General features: G+C 38.8%; 2 protein-coding genes across 9 annotated transcripts in view; both read right to left on the reverse strand.

The window, feature by feature from the left end:
* Positions 1-15,754, reverse strand: part of cln3 (CLN3 lysosomal/endosomal transmembrane protein, battenin) — a 96,174-nt gene extending 80,420 nt beyond the window's left edge. Inside the window, exons 1-4 of the mRNA XM_077555732.1 lie at positions 15,646-15,754; positions 15,517-15,553; positions 13,211-13,307; positions 8,464-8,553 (exon numbers count right to left, since the gene is read on the reverse strand). Coding sequence (XP_077411858.1) covers positions 8,464-8,553; positions 13,211-13,307; positions 15,517-15,553; positions 15,646-15,727 — 306 coding nt within the window. The 5' untranslated portion in view covers positions 15,728-15,754. The remainder of the gene's footprint in view (positions 1-8,463; positions 8,554-13,210; positions 13,308-15,516; positions 15,554-15,645) is intronic.
* A 2,731-nt stretch (positions 15,755-18,485) lies between these two features.
* The window catches only part of dus1l (dihydrouridine synthase 1-like (S. cerevisiae)), a 54,840-nt gene continuing 53,325 nt past the window's right edge, over positions 18,486-20,000 (reverse strand). For 7 of the 8 annotated variants that reach the window (XM_077555747.1, XM_077555748.1, XM_077555749.1 and 4 more), the window contains one exon: positions 19,060-20,000. This exon is cut by the window's right edge and continues 312 nt beyond it. Coding sequence is in view for 1 of the 8 variants with exons in the window: in XM_077555751.1 (XP_077411877.1) it covers positions 18,908-19,053 (146 nt within the window). In the remaining 7 variants the exon portion in view is untranslated. The other variant, XM_077555751.1, reaches the window with a different exon arrangement.

Genomic DNA, 20,000 nt, shown 5'->3' on the forward strand with positions numbered 1-20,000 from the left:
TGAAGCCAACAGCACAACATCATCTGCAAAAAGCAGAGATGCAATGTTGAGGCCACCAAACCGGACCGCCTCAACGCCACTTCTGTGCTTAGAAATTCGGTTCATAAAAGTTATGAACAGAATCGGTGATAAAGGGCAGCCCTGGCGGAGTCCAACCCTCACTGGAAACAAATCCGACTTGCTGCTGGCAATGCGGACATAACGCTGACACCGGTTGTACAGGGACCAAACAGCCCATATCAAGGGGCTTGGTACCCCGTACTCCCGAAGCACCCCCTACAGGGCTCCTTGAGGGACACAGTTAAATGCCTTCTCCAAATCTACAACACATGTAGACTGGTTGCGCGAACTCCCATGCACCTTCAAGGACCCTGCAGAGGGTGTAGACCTGGTCCACTGTTCCACGGCTGGGACGAAAACCAAACACATTTTTTTAAATATTTTTTTTATAACGCTTTCTCCAGTACTACAGCATTAATTCATTGAAATTGCCTGCAAACTTCGGGGTATGTTCTCATTCTCCTTCTCGCATGTCAATTCCTTACGAGTCTTTCTTGTGCACTCCAAGGCGCGGCAATTCTCCTCACTAGGTTGTTCTGACCATGCAAAATCTGCGCGCAACTACCAAAGAGTAATTAATAAAATCTGAGGGTGAGCCCTAAATTACAGATTGTGGAATTTTCATGAGATATGAATTCCATAGAGATCAGTTTGGAAAATATGTTACACTTGGATTGTGAAATTAACATGTGTCATGGATCCCTAAATTATCACCGGTGTGCACGGCTTATTATCCAAAGGGTATTTTGAAGGAGTGTGTGTTTTTGCACTCACTTTTTAATAAAATTCAATACAAGCAATTTAATTAAAATACCATGCTCATAATGGAAAGATTATGAGACGAGGCATGGAGTGATTTGCCACAGCTATGCTGATGACACGCACACATCTCTGTGTCTCTTGATTATGCCAGCCCAATGGATGCTCATTTTAACTGTATCCCAGATTTCAAATTCTGGATGGCAGAGAACTTTCTCCATCTTAACCAGGACAAGACTGAAGTTTTAATCGGCCCTAAGGTCCAGACAGAGAAACTCTCAACTGAAGTACACCCTCAGCTCAGGTCAAAAACCTGGGTGTTATTTTGGACTCTAAGCTCACTTTTGTTTAGTGTTTTTCCGATACCGATACTGGTATCGGCAGAGACCCCGATACTGCATTAAAACAGTGGTATCGGTGAGTACTAACAAGTAACATGCCGATACCATTAATTCTGACACTAAAATAGGATTTTGGATGCAGCATCTTGTGTCTTGCTCTTGCACGACATTCATTGACATTCAGTGTGACATGTTCACCGCATGGCTTAACTAAGATATCCTATTGGCCCTTGAATGCTCTGAACCAATGGCAGGACAATTTTTTCATGTTGAGAAAAACAGCTTAGGTATCGGCATCGGCCGATACTGCAAAGTTGGGTATCGGAATCGGTATCAGGGGCCAAAAAACGGTATTGGAATAACACTACTACGTTCCACATATTAAAACTATAACAAAAACAGGTTTTGAATCACTTGAAGAACATAGTCCGCCCCATTCTCGCTTTGCCCAACATGGAGACGTTAATGCATGCTTTTATCACTAGCCAAATTGATTACTGTAATACCTTGCTTTCTAGTTTTCCTAATAAGAGCATTTCATGTCTACAATTACTACAAAATTTTGCAGCACGTGTCCTGACTAAGACTGGAAGGCAGGAGCATATTATACCAATTTTAAAATTGCTGCATTGGCTCGCCGTGTATTTGAGGACTGGCTCCACAAGTCTGTTTACTGTCCCCAGAGTGCAAATGTGTGACTGCATGAATAATGTATCCATTGTCAAGCGCTTTGAATGTGTTGCAAAAAAGTACCATATAATTTTTTTCATTATTATTTTAAGGGACACTTTAAATTCTGTAGAGTAAATTTGACTCTAGTTTGAGTAAATTTGACTCAATTGAAATTTTAGAGTGGGACCAAATAGACTCAGTTTTAGAGTAATATTTACACTTAGAAGAGAATAAAATAAAGAATTGAAATAAATAAATGAAATAAAGGTCACTCAAGGGTCGAGGAACAAACTCCCGATCTTCAGCTTGAGAAACTGCCACACTACCGCCTGAGCCATGCCCTTCCTACTGTTTGCTTATCTCCAACGTTTTTGGTCTCTTGGAGTTAGGAATATTCCAGCTATTAGTTATATACTAACACACAACAGGACATGCGTGGGTCAGGGAGTAAATCAGCAGTCTCCCAAGCTGAAGGTCATGAGTTTGTTCCTCCTGGGTTGTCTTTAACTAATTTAAAGCACTTTGAGTTGCACATTTTGTATAAAGAGTGCTATATAAATATATATTTTTTCAACAATAAACATGTTATAATATAGTAGGGAGACATTACAGCCGTTGGGCTGTCAGAGCATGTGTGGGAGGTGTGCCCGCCCTCCCCCAGCTAGGGATGTAACGATAATGGCAATATTGTGATATTGCGATATTAAAATTGCCACAACATTCTGTCGTCATCATGTCACGATATTAAAAGCAGCACATCTGTTAAAAAAGTCGGGTTGATTTCCATTTGTGCAGTTCTAGCACCTTCTGATGGCTAGTTGTTTAGTGCAGTTTAATTTTCACAAGGCATGTTTTGGCCCGTTTATGTTTAAAATCCACGCTAATGGTCAGATGAAGGGGAACGTAATATGTGGAGGAACTCAATGTGTGCGTGCATTAACAAGTAAGTGCCTCAATATATGTATTATATTCTTATCTTTTTTATATATAAGATTTATAATATTTTCCCTTGCTGTATTGGACAAAAGCACAATATTGTTTAGTATGAGCTCTCCCCACGCCCCCCTTTTTTTTTTTGTTTTACAATATCATGACCTTTTTTGTAATGCCAACCTCTCTACAATATCGTGTTAATTATCGTATTGTGACCTTCATATCGTGATAATATCATATTGTGATGTTTGGATATCGTTACATCCCTAGTTCCATCCACAAGTCAGGTAACATTCATTACTCGCTGTTAGTGACTCAAAACAAGCAATATGATATTTTGCCTTTGAAAGGCACGAGACTAGGGGTCTGAAACCTGCGGTACTGGAGCCACAATTATATATATTAGATAAAATATTCTTAAAATAAATTAATGATTTAGAAAAACAAGAATAATTAAATATAAATTTAAAAAAAATCTAAGTCCAAATTTGTAAGAGATGATAGGTAGATAAAACTGAAAAAAAAAAAAAAAAAAAACACTTAAAAATGTCTTAAGTGACCATAAAATGTCCAAAAAGAAGAAGAAAAGCCGAAAATTACCATATAATGTAGACAAATTTGGCTAAATAAGTCAGAAACTGTATTTTGAAAAGGTAGAAAATAAAACTCAAAAAAAAAGGTAACTCTAAAATGTCCCAAAAACAAAAGAAAAAAATACCCCAAATTACCATAAAATGTCCACGAAATTGTCAAAAATGTCAACAAGTTCATCACAAATGGGCAGAAACAAATGTCCAAAAAGAAGAGGAAATCCAAAAAATTACCATATAATTAATGTACACAAAATTCCCAAAAAAGTGAAAATTTAATTTGAAAAAGGCAGAAAATAAAACTTTATTTAAATTAAATAAAAAATGTCCAAAAACAAAACAAAAGAAATCCCCCAAATTACCATAAAAATTTAAAAAATTGCCAAAAAGCTCAGAAAAATAATTAGCAAAAAAAAGGTAGAAACAAATGTCAACAAACAGCCATAAAATTTCCAAAAAGAATGAAAAGAGGCAGAAAATGTTCATAATTTGTCGGAAAAAGAGAGATGATGGGTAGATGAAAAAGTGTTAAAAAATACTTTAAAATGCCTAAAAAAGTGACCATAAAATGTCCAAATATGACCATATATTGCACACAAAATTGCCCAAAAAGTCTGAAAATGTATTTCGAAAAAAGCTGAAAATTAAACTTTGACAAAAGAAGAAATCCCCCATATTACCATAAAATGTCCACAAAATTGCCAAAAAATCAATAGCAAAAAGGCACAAAAAAAAAGTAAAAATAAATAAATAAATGCCTATAAGTGGCTAGACCTTAATGTAGCTTCCGGTGAACATAAGACAAAAGACACTTAAGTCAATGGCAGAATGCGCGCACTGACAGATTTGCCAGCATCTGTCACGCCCTGATTTTAAGGTTGCGCTACACAAAGTGCATATATTTTATCAAGGTGTGTAAACGCAACCAAAAAAGTGCAGGACAGCACACCTTTTCTGACTTAAGCACATTATCGTGATTTGCAAAATTTAAATTACCACAATATCGTCATCGACATGGTACAATATTAAAAGCAACACTTCTGTAACAAATATTGCCCGTCACCCTCATTTTTTTCATTTTATGTGCCTTTTTAAACATTTCTCCCTGGGGAATGTGTGTGCGTGTCTTAACTCTGTGTTTTCTGTTCCAAAGGACTCTTTTGAGTTTCCCTCCAGCAGGGACTGGACTTCGTTTTATAACCCCCAGGAAACGCATTCCACAGCTCCGACAGACCTGAAATCCTGTCCATCTTTTATGGTCTGGCCTATCCACAGGAATTAGGAAATGAATTTTTCTTGGGAAACAATGCCCTGTGGAAGGTGTATGGTACAACAGTGCCCTCCAACGGTCACTATTGATTATCCTCAAGAATCCTGCCTCTCATAATTAATCTGAAGTCTACATAATTCGGGACATACACGGACTCTATGTACTTGACTGACATCAAGTAACTCCTGTTGTTTATATTTGCACACAACCTGTATGTCTATCTCAAATTAATGATGTGTGTAATTTCTGTAGCCACCTAAATTTAGCTAATTAGTAAGCTTAGCGGATTCAATAACTTTATGATCGTGGTAATGTTTGAATGATAAATGAAGCATCTAGTTTGTCAATTCTGATCCAAAATGATCAAATACTATCCCAAAAGCTTGGTCTTAGTCGACCAAGTCTGCTTCATGAAGGAACTTCTCTCTCTTTTCCTGACATTTTCTCCTGCAACTTTTATCCTCATGCTCGTTTCCTGGAACTCTTTTCCTGAACTCTCTGCCAGAGAGTTCAGGAAAACTCTACGTACGAGGAAGTCGATGACAGCAGCCAACCAAGGAGCTACCGTAAAAAACTATTTCACAAAGATTTTGGACTAATATAAGATATACTCGGTTGTCAGTAAGAATTAATGACGTTCCACAAATAGAATTAAGTCATGTTATTTTCTTTAGAGATGATTTGAACTTTTCTGTTTTGGATTTAATTAATATTATTTTGTTAATGGGCAAATATCATATTCATTGTGCCAAGTGGAAAAACTGTAAACCCTTCTTTCAAGGATTTATGGCTGATTTTAAGTTGTTTTTTGTATGCTTGAAAAAGTGGGAAAGAAACAAATATGCAAGGAAAGTAAGTGCCAATATGAAGCAGCATTTAATGTTTTGATTTTGGATGTACAGACGCTCCCCTACTTACGAACATTCGAGTTGCGAACAACGGTACATACGAACATTTCTGCGCGTACATTATGTCGAAAAATGTTTGGAAAGAAATGCTGTAAGTTAGATTTTGTATTGCGCGTAGTGCTTCTTTCCGCCGCTAATACCGACGATTGGCGCTGTGAGAGCTCATTGGAGGCTGAGCAACGTGGCGAGGAGGAGGAGGAAGAAACGCCGGTCCCCATGAAGCAGGAAATAACTTTTGAAGCCGATTCCAGCGACGACGAAGAATCTCTCATGATATAAAATCCTCCTCTTCCTCCTCCTCCATCATCTCCTTAAGCATCGAGTACATCTTCCAAAAGTAAGTTAAACTTCATTTTATTTATCTTATTACTTACATGTACATACTGTGTGTGTGTGTGTCTCGCCCTCTCTCTCTAACATACGTAGTACAGTACAGTACTGTACGTATTCTCTCCATTTTATTAAGTTTTTTTCAGTACAAACCAATGCAGGTTACTTGTACAAGCCTTAAACATACTTATATAAACCTTCAATATACTTATATAGGCTTTAAACATAAATTATAATACAAAATATAGCACTGAAGCAACTTACGAACAAATTCACCTTACGAACGATCGTCCGGAACGTAACTCGTTCGTAAGGTGGGGAGCGTCTGTATACATTCTTCTTATTTTAAGTGACATGATGTGAAGGAATCTCAAGTTTTTGTTTATTCTCATATTCTTTTTTGTTGTTTATAACGTTGCCATGTTGCATCCTCTACAAGTGTATGTTTTTAGAAATGTTAAATAAAGTGAAGAAAAAAATGAAAAAGAGCGTGAAAACAGTCCACCAAAAAGGAGCGCGGGCATTCGCACAGCTGAATTTGCATAATGTATGCAGACAAGACATGAATTGAACACGTCCGCGAAACGGGTCCACCAGTCCACCTATCTGTAGCATGTGTTGGCACAGTTAGATTTGCATATGACACTGCTAAAAGTCGCTTGCCTTAGTGGCTGGGCTGGCGGTAAAACGTTGCGAGTTGGAACAGTATTTACTTCCGTGAACACCGCAATGTGACGTCGTCGTTTTCGGTGCACATCAACTCGACGTGGTGATATCCTTTACGCTTTGATGTCGGTTTTTGATGCAGTGCCGCCTGAAGGATTGAAGGTCATAGACATTCAATGTTGGTTTTCGGCCTTGCCGCTTACATGCAGTGATTTCTCCAGATTCTCAGAACTTTTTGATGATATTATGGACCGTAGATGCTGAAATCCCTAAATTATTTGTAAATGTACGTTGAGGAACATTGTCCTTAAACTGTTCAACTATTCTCTCATGCACTTGTTCACAAAGAGGTGAACCTCGCCCCATCATTGCTAGTGAATGACTGAGCAATTCAGCAAAGATCTTTTCATAGACGGCAGGGCTTAAAGTAAAAAAAATTCCAGAGCCTGAACTTTTTCCGTGGAGCGGTGTTGCAGTGTCCAACGTGCCGATTTGTTGTTCGACAGACATCCAGCCATTACTATTTGATTTGTCGCTGTGGATTCACTGGGCATTTGGGAAACTCATGAAATTCCCGATGGCCAGTCCTCCCCAAATGCCAGGTCATCTCTTTCATTATCCATTTATATTATGCATAGTACAGTATAGCACTGAGGGTTGCAGGCCCCTCTAGTGCTGCAGGTATGGAATATTTTGGTGTTCAAATATTCAACGGAAAATTCTATTGAATAATCAGGTATTTGAATAAAAATATTTTTGCATGGTCAAAGAACAATTATGAATACAGAAGACAATAAATAGATATTTCCACTTACTAATGATCGACCAACTTTTATTTCTAGATAAACTTATTAGTTTTTTGTTTTTTTTACTTAAATAGTGCTTAACAGCACATTATTTTCCTCTCTAGAATGTTTTTAGACAAATCTCTCCCCATCCATTTAGGAATGACCTTCTGTTAAATATTAGGCAACCTCTACGCACTTATAAAACACATCTTTGTTCTTTGGCATTTGACTTGGCATGAGACTCATTGTTTCAATGTTTTATAGTGCATGCTGTATTTTGTTATTAATTTATTTATTAACTTATCTACTTGTGTTATTTTATTGACTTATTCATTTACCCACTTAAGATAATTGTTAATTTATTTGGTGTTATTTTTGTTTTACCGGTCTTAATTCCATGACTGATTTTTACTCCTTGTACAGCGCTTTGTATGAAAAGAAATTCCGAGTTGAGTAGTTTTTGAGTGACGTAAATCGGGCTTTAAATTATTATTTTTTTTTTTTTTTGCCGGTTTAATGCTTTTAATGCTGTGAAATGAGCAAGGTTTTTCTTATGGATGTAGGTATAAAATGTGTGCTTTTAATGAGACGATCCTGTATAAATAGGAAACAATTGCGTTTTCATTCAGAATATAAACTGTCAAGAAAACAAGACGTGTTTGTTACCTAAAAGTGTGTACTGTCCTCTCCCCCAAACCCCTCAATTGGTATAACGTGTTGGGCATATCCCTGTATAAAAAAAAAACTACAAATATCAACGCCATAAAATTCAAAGTTAATGATTATTTGATCAGTTTGGACATTAAATATCTTGTTTTTGTAGTGTATTCAATTAAATATAGGCTGAACATGATTTGCAAATCATTGTATTCTGTTTTTATTTAACACAACGTACCAATTTCATTGGAATTGGGCTTGCACACACGCGCACTCGCAGGCACGTGCACACACTAATTATGATATCATGAGGTTCATATAATATCGTATCGCGACATTTTGGTTATTGCTACATCCCTAAAAAAAGACCATGCTCAGACCGTGCTATTTTTTAAATATTACAAACAAAACAAAACTATAATAACACATATAATTGGATATTTCATCATGGTTGAGCTTATTTAAAGTTGATAAATATTTTCCTCTTACCGCTGTTGAGAAAGAATTGCAATCATAGCGACTTCTATTACCAGTGTTCACATCTTTCGATTCCATAGCCAATGTATCTCCAGGAGTGTTCTGTAAAAAACAAACAAACAAATTCAAATTTAAGGGTGTTCTTTCCAAATCAGTGGTTCTCATGTGGTGGGTCCCAGAAGTTGGTGACTGACCCATTTTGGGTGGGTCACAGACAAGTAGTAAAAAAGAAAGTTGCATGCATTTGTTTTGTACAGTAAAGAGGAGTAGCTAACAAGTTCCCACGTGGAATATATGAAGAAAATGGCAAGAAATGTTACTTCCATGTGCTCTAGCAACTAGTTTACTCTGTAAACAAATACAATTCATCTCAACCTCTGGCTGGCGAATATTATGGCTAGAAATATACTTTTGGCGGTACATCACACTCATTTTTAACGTTTAAATATACATAGTCTTCATAAAGTCTCTTTACAATTAAAAATATATATTTATTACAAAGGCAGTTGATGATATATCTTAACTCTTTGACTGCCAAAAACGTTTAATAACGTTTAGTAAAATCCTACGGAGGACTGCCAAAGACGTTAAAAGACGTTCACTATGTTTTTTTTTGGAAACGGGTGGAGGAAAGCCTTGGCCAGCTGTGCTGAAAGTATCAAGCAGATCTAGTTAGTATAATGACTATTTTTGGGCACTAGATGGCAGCGATGACTCTCTTTGGACAAGATTGGGTAGGCGTCAGTAGAAGACGTGAGGTGGAGCTAGAGTGTTGAGGGGAGAATGGCTGAGGAAGCGAAAATGGCGACCGGTTGCAAGCAGCTCACGCTTGAGCATTTTTTTCAAAGACGAAAAGCATCGACCAATGCTAAAGAGCACATTGATGACGACGATGATGATGATGGTGACTCCGAGGTTGACGCCGAAGTTAGAAGCGTTGACGCGTCTATGATCACGTCGTAAAGCCTCACCGGCTAGCGATGCTAACGCCGGAAAACGCGGTGCACAACCGAGCACTTCTGCACAGGCGGACGTTCAATCGGACGACGAAGAGTACCCCGAGTCCAATGCATATTCATCGGAGGAGTGAGTACAGTCTGATCACGGAGAAGACACTGGTTCTGGACTACGATGCCACCATGAATGGAGTGGATAAGATGGATCAGAACATATCTTATCACCCGGTATAGGAACTGAAGGACATGAGGAAGCCAGACGTAACACCACCGTAATGTCACCGTATCATGATCCTGAGAGTAGACTTGATGGCAACATGGCCAAACACAAACTGCAGTATATACTTGCTATTCCCCGGGAAAAAAGGCCGGCAAGAAAGTGTAGCGTCTGCACGCGAAGGGGCAATCGCAGTGAAACTAATCTGTTGTGCAAAACCTGCTGCGTCTCCTTGCACGCAGGGGAGTGTTACACAAAAAGAAAAACTGTAGTTGAAACATCCACACAATTGTAAATAGTACCACAGTTGCACACATTTGTAAATAGTTTGCCAAATTGTTTTGTCAAATTGTTACACTGTTGAATGTAAATAAACGTATTTTGCTATCAAAAAACACTTTTTCATTGTTGGTGGTAGTGTTTTACAGAAGTAAAGCACTGTTTAGGTGTTTGTGGCATCATTCATGGAAAAAAAAAAGTGTCAAATTCACTAGAGTGCATGAAATAATATTGTTTCACAAAAAGCTTGATTTCTCCGTATTGTGTTTCAAAACAGAGCATTTGGGCGAAACTAACCATTTTCTATTGTTGATTACTGAAAAACGGAATATGGTAGAAACAAAGAAAGTGGAGGAGTTTAAGTATTTAGGGTCAACAGTCCAGAGCAATGGAGAGTGTCGAAAAGAAGTGCTGAAGTGTGTGCAGGCAGGCTGGAATGGGTGGAGAAAAGTCTCAGGTGTGATGTGTGATAGAAGAGTTTCAGCTAAAATGAAAGGAAAGGTTTATAAAACTATGGTGAGACCAGCGATGTTTGGTCTGGAGACAGTGTCACTGAGGAAAAGACAGGAGGCAGAGCTGAAGATGCTGAGGTTCTCTTTGGGAGTGACCAGGATGGATAGAATCAGGAATGAGTACATCAGAGAGAGAGCACATGCTAGAGGCTTTGGAGATAAAGTCAGAGAGGCCAGACTGAGATGGTTTGGACATGTCCAGAGGAGAGATAGTGAGTACATTGGCAGAAGGATGCTGAGTTTCCAAATGCCAGGCAGAAGGTCTAGAGGAGCTTTATGGGTATAGTTTAAAGAGGACATGAAGGTAGCTGGTGTGAGAGCAGAGGATGCGGAGGACAGGGTTAGATGGAGGCAACTAATTCGTTGTGGCGACCCCTGAAGGGAAAAGCCGAAAAAAAAAAGTAAATACTGTGTTGATGGATGGGAAACTGATGTTGATGCTATCCTAGAAAAAGAAAAGTAAACTGGAGGCAATTCACGTCTAAGAAGCAGCTCGTTCACTCAACTCATCAAATCATATTATGCCATGCTTAGATGTTCCCTCAAAAATAAAGAGCTCATTAGTGCAGCGTTTCTCAACCCTGGTCCTAAGGGCATACTATCCAGCCTGTTTCCATGTCTCCCTATTCCACATGCAGGTGAGGATCGTTATCAGGTTTCTCCAGAGCTTGCTGATGAGCTGTCATTGGAATCACCCGCGTGTGGAATAGGGAGACATTGAAAACAGGCTGGATAGTGTTCCCCAATGGCCACGTTTGAGAAACACTGCATTAGTGACAGCAAGTATTAGTGGCTGTTGAAACCTTGACTTTTTAAAATTATGGTAAACCGCCAAACCAATAATTGGCCCTTGCCTACTCATGTGCACTGATTAAAGCGATGGGATACTAGTTTGACCAGGGTTCCTACATCAAGTTATATTCAAGATTTCTCAAGACTTTATTCAAAATTAACTTCACATGTTGTCCAAAATTGTTATAGTACAGACATGACGTGTATCTGCTCTGAAGAGTCCGAACTAAAACCACATCACTGTTTTGTTGGTTCAGGTGTTGTTTGATTGTGTATTGTCGTGATTGACGTTACTCCAAGAGTCATTCGTTTGTTTTTTTTAATGTTCATTTACAGTATTTTGAAAATTTAGACTATTTACAATCATAAATCATACTTTTCATGTGTTGACTTTTTTAAACACTTGATAGATTGATTTAAGACATTTTAATGTCAATGGGGTACCGCATGAATGCTATTTTTAGACCGCAAGGTCACGTGACTTTAGCAGCTTGAACTGGAAGGAGGTAAAAAAATGAAGCCGGCTCGTTGACAACCTATACTAGTAGTGCTTGTTTTGTTCTCATTTATCTCTGGAAACAAACCATGCCGAGTAAACACAGCTGTTATGGAACTTGCAGACACAACTCCAGACACTACGACCATCCACATGAAGGATGTATTCTTTAGTTGTTTCCCGAAGCCAAAACTTCAGAGATATAAATGTGAATGGGAATAAACTTGTGCGGACGTCCAAAAGAGCAGTTTAACGCCAGCAAAGTGAGCCTTTCACCTTCATATGTAAATTTTGTTGGGGGCCATGCATGCATGCTCCTACGATGACAATCCTGCTCTTGCCGGCCACCAGCATCCCAAAGAGGTAAGCGACTGTCTTTATTTTATTTTTAGGCATTTGGCACTACCCCGACAATGACAATAATGAATGCTGAGGAAAAATGCTAAAATGGCGTTGCCACTGTTGTTCGGACCCGTCTTGCTTTCCACCTGATTTTTTATTTTTGTGCCTTTCGTGCAACTGTGACATATATGAACATTTTTCTGTTGGGCCTTTTCTGAATTAAGGAATTAAGGATTTATAAGCAGGAAGGATTTAATAATTGAAAGAAATGTTTTGAGAAAAGTTTTGTTGGTTGTGCCCAAGAATTTCCGAGTAGAATTGCGATCGCTACACAGACAAAAAAGCAATAAAAATTTACCCCCCAACTATCAAAGACGTAAGACAACCAGATATGACAGACAGGGCATATGGTGGTAAAGGAAGGATAGCTTGTTGAAACTGGTGAATGTCAGCGTCAGTTGTGTCGGACGATGTTTTGAGGGGTAGAATAAAACTTAAAAACTTTACCTTTGGATCAGGTTGGCTCTTTTCACGTCTTTTTCAGCCATCGAACACTCAAGCCATCTCCTTAATTGAACATTTGTATGTTCTTCGGCGTCTTTACCAGTGAATTTGGCACCGGGGATATCATTCTCAGAATTAGTAGATTTAGCGTAGTAGACATCTTAACATGTGTCTAGCATGACTGGCCAGCCGAGTTTGACCCCCTTGCTAGACTCAAGAATATTAATTAAGTGTGGTGACGTATATTTTGCGGTATCCCATTAAGGCCTTTTTGTATTTATGGATTTAATGCCGTTTAAGGACGTGTGGGAACCCAGCTGACATACACTTCTAAGGATATTTCAGGTTTAACTACATGTCAATTATTTACAGGTTATTCATGCTATGATGGCAAATAATGGCTACAGGCTTTCTCGCAGCGTTTTAAACCCTGGATTACTTTTGTAAAAAAAAATAAACGGACTACAATTTGTTCAATGTTATTACGATTCAGTTACTGGTTCGGGCCGTAACATTTCAGAAAATGGGCAAAAATGTTGATCATTCCTTTCCAATTTCCAGTAAAAGCAAATGCTTGCAAAATGTCGTATTTTGCCTAAACACAAAAGATATTCAGTCTGCTTTCATGTGGGACTACTACTTAATAAAAACACTGACGTACAAATGTGGTGGTGTTTTCAGACTGTTGTTTTGTAAGGATGTCTTGAGCAGCACTGAGCATAACCACATATGCGAAGTTGTTGCACAATCCGATGAACCTAAAAAGGTAAAGAAAGAGAATAAGGGTAAATAACACATTTAATTTCCCTTGGATTGAATAAAGTATCCATCTGTCCATTTATCTATCATTATCCATCTGATAGATCTTTCTACCAATATTATCAATCAATCAATCAAACTTTTCTATTTTTTACATTAAAATGCAACTCAAGGTGCTGAACAATTCAAACATCCATAATACAATAAAAAGAAAACCCACCCCTACCCCCAACATCTCCATGATCATACCCACAAACACACACACGCAGGGATGACGGCATCAAAAATTGAAAATGTCAGATACCTAATAAATAAATAAATAAATAACAATATCAATTCTCCGTCACATCAAAATTAAATCACATACGGAGCCTCAGGTAATGGGCTTAACAGGAAATACTTCATATAATTACCTATTACATCAATTTAAAAACCCTGAAGTTTCATTTTTATTTCATTACCTTGAATACATATTACGCTAGGCTGTTTGTGTGTATATGTTAAGCACTGGCGTGCACAGGTAGACACCTAATGGTGCTCACACCCTTGCCCCTCTGCCCTCTCTTAAAAAAAGTGCTCTTTGGAACGTTCGTTTTTTGTTTTTGTTTTAAATAAACACTTTACTGAGGACAGGTCAATGTTGACAATCTTTTAGAAAAGATTAATCGAGTGTGAAAAAAATAACAATATAGGTCCTCTGCGCAATTGCTTCCTTCATCATGTGAATGCTAATTACCCACGGTCACGGTGTGGGACAGACTCACGCACGTATCTCTTTCCCCAGCCAGCCAGGTAACTTTGTTATGAATCCAGTGAAATTGTATTGTTTGCCTTCTATTCCCTACCTATAATAATTTTGTTGTGAAGTAGCATGTCTCATAGAGCACAAACAACTCAGCATAAATTAGCCTATATTAGCTACCTAGTTTAATATGCTATAGCAGAGGTCCCCAACCCTGGTCCTCAGGGACCAGTATCCAGCCAGTTTTCCATGCCTCCCACAGCCAACACAGGTGGAGATCGTTATCAACACAGGTGGAGATCGTTATCAGCCTTCTCCAGAGATTGCTGATTAGCTGATGATATGAATCACCTGTGTTGGCTGTGTGAGGCATGGAAAACAGGCTGGATACCGGTCCCTGAGGACCAGGGTTGGGGACCTCTGTGCTACAGGGCCCCAGGTGGTGGAAGTGAACCGTCACTTGCTTACGATGCAAGTTGGCGTGGGTTTGCTTCCCCGCCTGGGTGTTTGTATGTGTGCGTGTTTGAGTGAGTGAGTGAAAAAAATTAAAATAAATAAACAATAAAATTAAAAAAAGAGGTTAAAATGCAAAATTGGAATTGTCAATTGCCGGTGAAAAATACCCTAACAGTCAGTCTTGTTCATTCTCATGCCCTTGGTCTGTTTGGCTACAATTGGTCTATTTATTAATTAATTGTAGCATAATGCCTAGAAAGGAGAGACTGGAAAGGGGAAAAGAAAAGGACCTACAGCAAGCAGTCAAGGGAAGCACCCCTCTGCTCTCTTGGATGAAATCAAAGACGCATGAATATGAAAGGTCAGACTCAGAATCAAGGCCAGAGAGAGTCATGTTAACTAGAGTTTAACACCTTTTAAATATCCCATTTTAATATTGATTTGTTCCTTAAGGTTAATTGTATTGAAAAATCTAGTCTAGTAGTTTGTACTAAATCAGCAAGTTATTAGCTATTATTTAGTACAAACCATAACTGTAAGTTACTTCTATGCTACAAGTCTTGCAGCCATGTTGCCCTAATAGGCTGTTATTAAAACTAGTTGTGGGGTATTATTTATTATTATTATGTGTGTATAATGTTTATTTAAAAATTTCTATTGACATTTCCGAACATCTCTGATATGTCCCAAATGCAACACAATGCAAATGCGGTGAAAACAAACGGCAGATTGTAATGCTTTTTCCTGTGACTATCATACAAAGACATCTCATCACATTTTGAAATCAAAATAATCCTCACAAATCAAATTACAACAATCCAAAATCCAACGCTTTTCAATGTGCAGATTTCGTTCACCAAATTGACGGCCATCTTGACTTCATCTCGGAATTGTCAGTAAGGTATATTATATTATATATATAAGGTATATTCCTTGTGCACCGTGTGTACCTCGATTCAATTTAACAGCAGAACGAGAACAATCTCGGTTCGTGACCAACCGATACTCACCAAAATCCGCTCCAGTTGCGCCATTGTTTAAAACGATCTGTAAATAAGCGATAGAGCATTGTAAGTGTAAGTACTGTGTAAGTGTGTGTAAAGTGCATTACTGCAGTTTGGCGGTGTTTTTTGACTGACCATTCGTGTGTAAGTGCTGAACGGGATCTGTGCTGAGAGGCCTCTCCATTTCTAAATTACGGTCCGGATAAACGATGAACATCCGTAGTGTCACGTTAAACAACTCGCTGAAAACTAAATGATCATGTGACCCACTGAACATACATGCGTTAGACACCTGGTTGAGCAGGTTTTCCCATTGCTGCAGTACGCCACCGTCATCGCCATGTTGGATGTGGTACATTGCCCATAAACAAAATTCCAGTATCTGTTCTTTAACGATAAATAGATTTAATTTCATAAAGCGCGTGTCTACAAAGTGTATGGGGGTCGTTCACACATTCACGTTATTTGGATGTGGCATATTGCCCATAAACAAAATTCCAGTAGCTGTTCTTTAACGATAAATAGATTTAATTTCATAAAGCGCGTGTCTACAAAGTGTATGGGGGTCGTTCACACATTCACGTTATTTGGATGTGGCACATTGCCCATAAACAAAATTCCAGTATCTGTTCTTTAACGAGAAATAGATTTAATTTCATAAAGCGCGTGTCTACAAAGTGTATGGGGGTCGTTCACACATTCACGTTATTTAACTTTATTAAAATATAAACATAAAACACACAAGAACAATACAGAACACTGCAATGAGAAGCCATAGTACAATAAAATGAAAATGAAGGAGGGGAAAGGTACAGGAAAGGGATATTTTATTCGTTGAGCCATTTTCAGCTGTAAAAAAAATATATGTTGTCCAGAATGAATTTGATAATGACATTATTTTTCATGTATAATTAATACATTTAAAAACAAATGTTTCCACTTGCTGTCAACTGAAGATGACATTACCTGTGCTGAGGAAGCAGGTAACGACCGATCATGGGTCAGTTTGCTGACCAAACCCAGAAAACAGGTGAGCAATGATTGGTCGTTGTCTACTTCCTCAGCACAGGTGATGTCATCTTCAGTTGACAGCAAGTGGAAAAATTAGTTTTTAAAGGTATTAATTGTATACAAAAAATAATGTAGTTATCATTTTTTTTTAATTATAATAATTAATTAATTAATTAATTATAATAATTTTCTTAACTGCTTATCCTCACAAGGGTCGCTTGAGCATATCCCAACTGTCTTCGGGCAGTAGGCGGGGTACACTCTTAACTGGTTGCCAGCCAATTGCTAAAATTCTACACACAGCACCCCATAATGACAATGTGAAATAAGTTTTGTTTTTTGTTTGGGACGTTTGAATGTCGCGTTATTGCAGCCCTCATGGCAAAAGCTGCAAAAACAACTCAAAAGTTTTGTCTGAGGAGACAAAAAAAGCAGGCTACAAAAAGCCAGTCAAGAATCAACATTGAACTGGCTTTCACTCGCGAGCTCTCTACCAAGCAATGCGAAACGAGTATAAAGAAAGCGAGGTAAGCCTCGTAAGCGTTCCTAAAGAAACAACATGCGATCGGGCGAGTCACCCTCTGTCTTGGTGCAAGGCTCTCAGTGCGACTCTCTTTTCCTTCTGAGGGGGCGTTCCCTCCAGCGCCGCACTTGCGGCGCAACGTCAATTAGGACTTCATATTGACCCAGACGCCAACTGGACGACATCGGATTATTCCAACTTGCTCACAGCCGTAAACAAGCATGTTATTTTCTAGATCTTTCGTCATAGCTTTGCTGAAATTCACGTCCTAGTCACTATGTAAGTTTTGCTACATCGTTTTGCCAAGTCGTTTTGTGTTTTGCCTTTTGACTATAGATAGCTTTCGTAGTTTGGTACGCTGTTTTGTGTTTCTTTGTTTGATTACTGTGGTTCTCTACTCGCGTTTTTGTTTATAGTCCTGGAGCAGTGATTTGCGGTGTTCTGTTTTCTTTTTCTTCCTTTGCCCTTTGTAAGCGCCTTGTGTTTTCCATTTTTGTATCCTTGCTTGGTTCAGCACTTTCTGTTATTCACTCAGTTTGGCTACAATAAATCTATGTTGCCCGGGATTTTGGGATGCACCTCTCCAGTCACTACTGGACCTTGGAGAGCTCTCCCTATCGCATGTTGTTTCTTTAGGACGCTAGAAGACTTACCTCGCTTTCTTTATATTCGTTTCGCATTGCTTGGTAGAGAGCGAGTGGCCATTCTACGTCACTACGCAGAAACAGCCTACGTACAAATACAACTACAAAATGTATTAAACTGGAAATTATTTTTGAAAAATGAGAAAATGGATGGATGGGTGGAAGAATCTCTTAGATATGTCAGTAACAATCAAATAAATCATATGGAGCAAACTTGTCATTACAGTCGGGGTTCCTTTGAACAAACTTCGCACAGAAGGCTAATCTCATACAAGAATCTGCCATTTGACATCCTTGGTCGAGAAGGGGCAAAATTCAGACAAAAAAAACAAGTGCCTTTATGTGTGTACCAGGCCTAAACCCCATGCCTGGGCCCGGCTATTCCGTAAGGCCTGACATAATGGTTGTGCACCTGAACAGCCCAGTAACATCTTTTGTGTTTGGTGTCCGGGCCGACCTCCTGATTAGTCCAGCCAAGCATCTCACGTCCAGCGTCCCAGATGCCTACCAGTCTGGCTCCAATGGACTTCCCCTTGTATCCACACTCCAACAAGTAAAGCCATGTAAAATATGCCAAAGATTCACTGCCTTGGCTGTACTGCCGCTATTGATTAACTTGTTGGATGTTCAAGCGGAAGAACCGTACTTGTCCATGGCACATACTATAAGACTATCTTGAAGTTGCTCGTACAGCATTGACCTTATCATCATACAGCATTATTATACTGATTGTTGACAATAATGGCATGACTTAAGTGGCTTGGTCAACGGTCAATCTTCACACCTGTGCATTCACATTGGTTACTGTAGTATTTTGCTACATGTTTATTCTCAAAAATTCTATCATGGCTACCCTCGTACATGTACATTTTACTTGAACAAATGCAACTTCTCTCGTCACAGCCAGGTTTAATGATACTCAAGCAGGTCCATGCAATGCTTTCCAACTTTCATCAGTGATTAGATATGACTTAATTTTTCATCATAAATTAGCCAAAATACTAGTGACCCAATAATACTGTTTGAACACCATGAACTACTGTATATTCATTAGCTTTGATGTTCTATTTAGAATATTGGCACTGTCTGCAATTTCTGTTTATCAGAGAAAATACAGGTAGTTTAAGCAGCAAAAATAGCATATTTACAAGGTTTAAAAAAAACTTATTTACAAGGTTTATGAAGGAAAACATGGTAGTGGTCCAGTCCATGATGAAGGCTACACCTTGTAATCCTGCAGAATTGTGGGTTGATGTTGAACAGACTGTGGAGGGCTGCAAATTTTCTCTTTCTCAATTTCTGTATTTCTCTTGTCCTCTTGAGCTTTACTTGCATCTGCCTTGGTCTTAAACTTCAGTCCATGGCCTGTCAACCAGAGTAAACACATACTGTTCATCTAAGATAACATTTTTAGTAATACTGACATATTCTCCGTAAAGTAGAAAATTTTGGTTCCAATTACTGTTAATAATGATAACGATTATTACCCTGCCTCTTGCCCAAAGTCAGCTGTGTTGGCTGTTCATCAAACCTACTACCATAGACCTTTTTCACACACAGAAATACGTAATCGTTGCTTTTTGCGATTCGTCGGTCTATGATGACCATGAAAGAGAATCCTAAACGTCGGCTACATCAAATGCAGTACTTCAAGAATATGGCATGCAATGTGAAAGCACATACAGATAAACATAAATATATACAGTATGTACATAAATTAACATGTATACATCCCAATATTTTGAATTTATAATAAATGAAAATAATTTGAAGCTCTTTTGTCATTTTTAATTTTGCTGCTTTTGCTAATGTTTTAGAGTTTTGTCGAGGTACCGTTTCAGTACCGGAGGTCTTTTACGCAGGTATAATATCAAAGTCAAAATTTTAGTATTGTGACAACACTAGTGCCACACACTAGTGTGTGACGGTTCTTCCTGCGGGCTTTTTTCCCCATCTGCTGCAGTAGTGGTCCTTTTGCAAGCTCCTCCCAGCGCTCTGTGTTCATCTGCAGGGCCTTCATGTCTCTTTTGCAGATGTCTCTTAAGCGCTGCCGTGGGCGGCCAACATCTCTTCTACCAGTCGCTAGTTCTCTGTAGAAGATGTCTTTGGGGATTCTGCCATCCTCCATGCGGTGAACATGGCCTAAACCCCGGAGCCTGCGCTGTCTGAGTAGAGTGAACATGAAGGGAAGGCCGGCGCAGGACAAAACGTCGGTGTTGGGCACTTTGTCCTGTCAAGATATGTCCAGGATGTGGGAAATGCAGCGCAAGTGGAAGGAGTTCAGTCTCTTTTCTTGCCGGGCGTATGTTGTC

This window comes from Vanacampus margaritifer, chromosome 2 (genome assembly GCF_051991255.1).
Source record: "Vanacampus margaritifer isolate UIUO_Vmar chromosome 2, RoL_Vmar_1.0, whole genome shotgun sequence".
Taxonomy (NCBI): Eukaryota; Metazoa; Chordata; class Actinopteri; order Syngnathiformes; family Syngnathidae; genus Vanacampus; species Vanacampus margaritifer.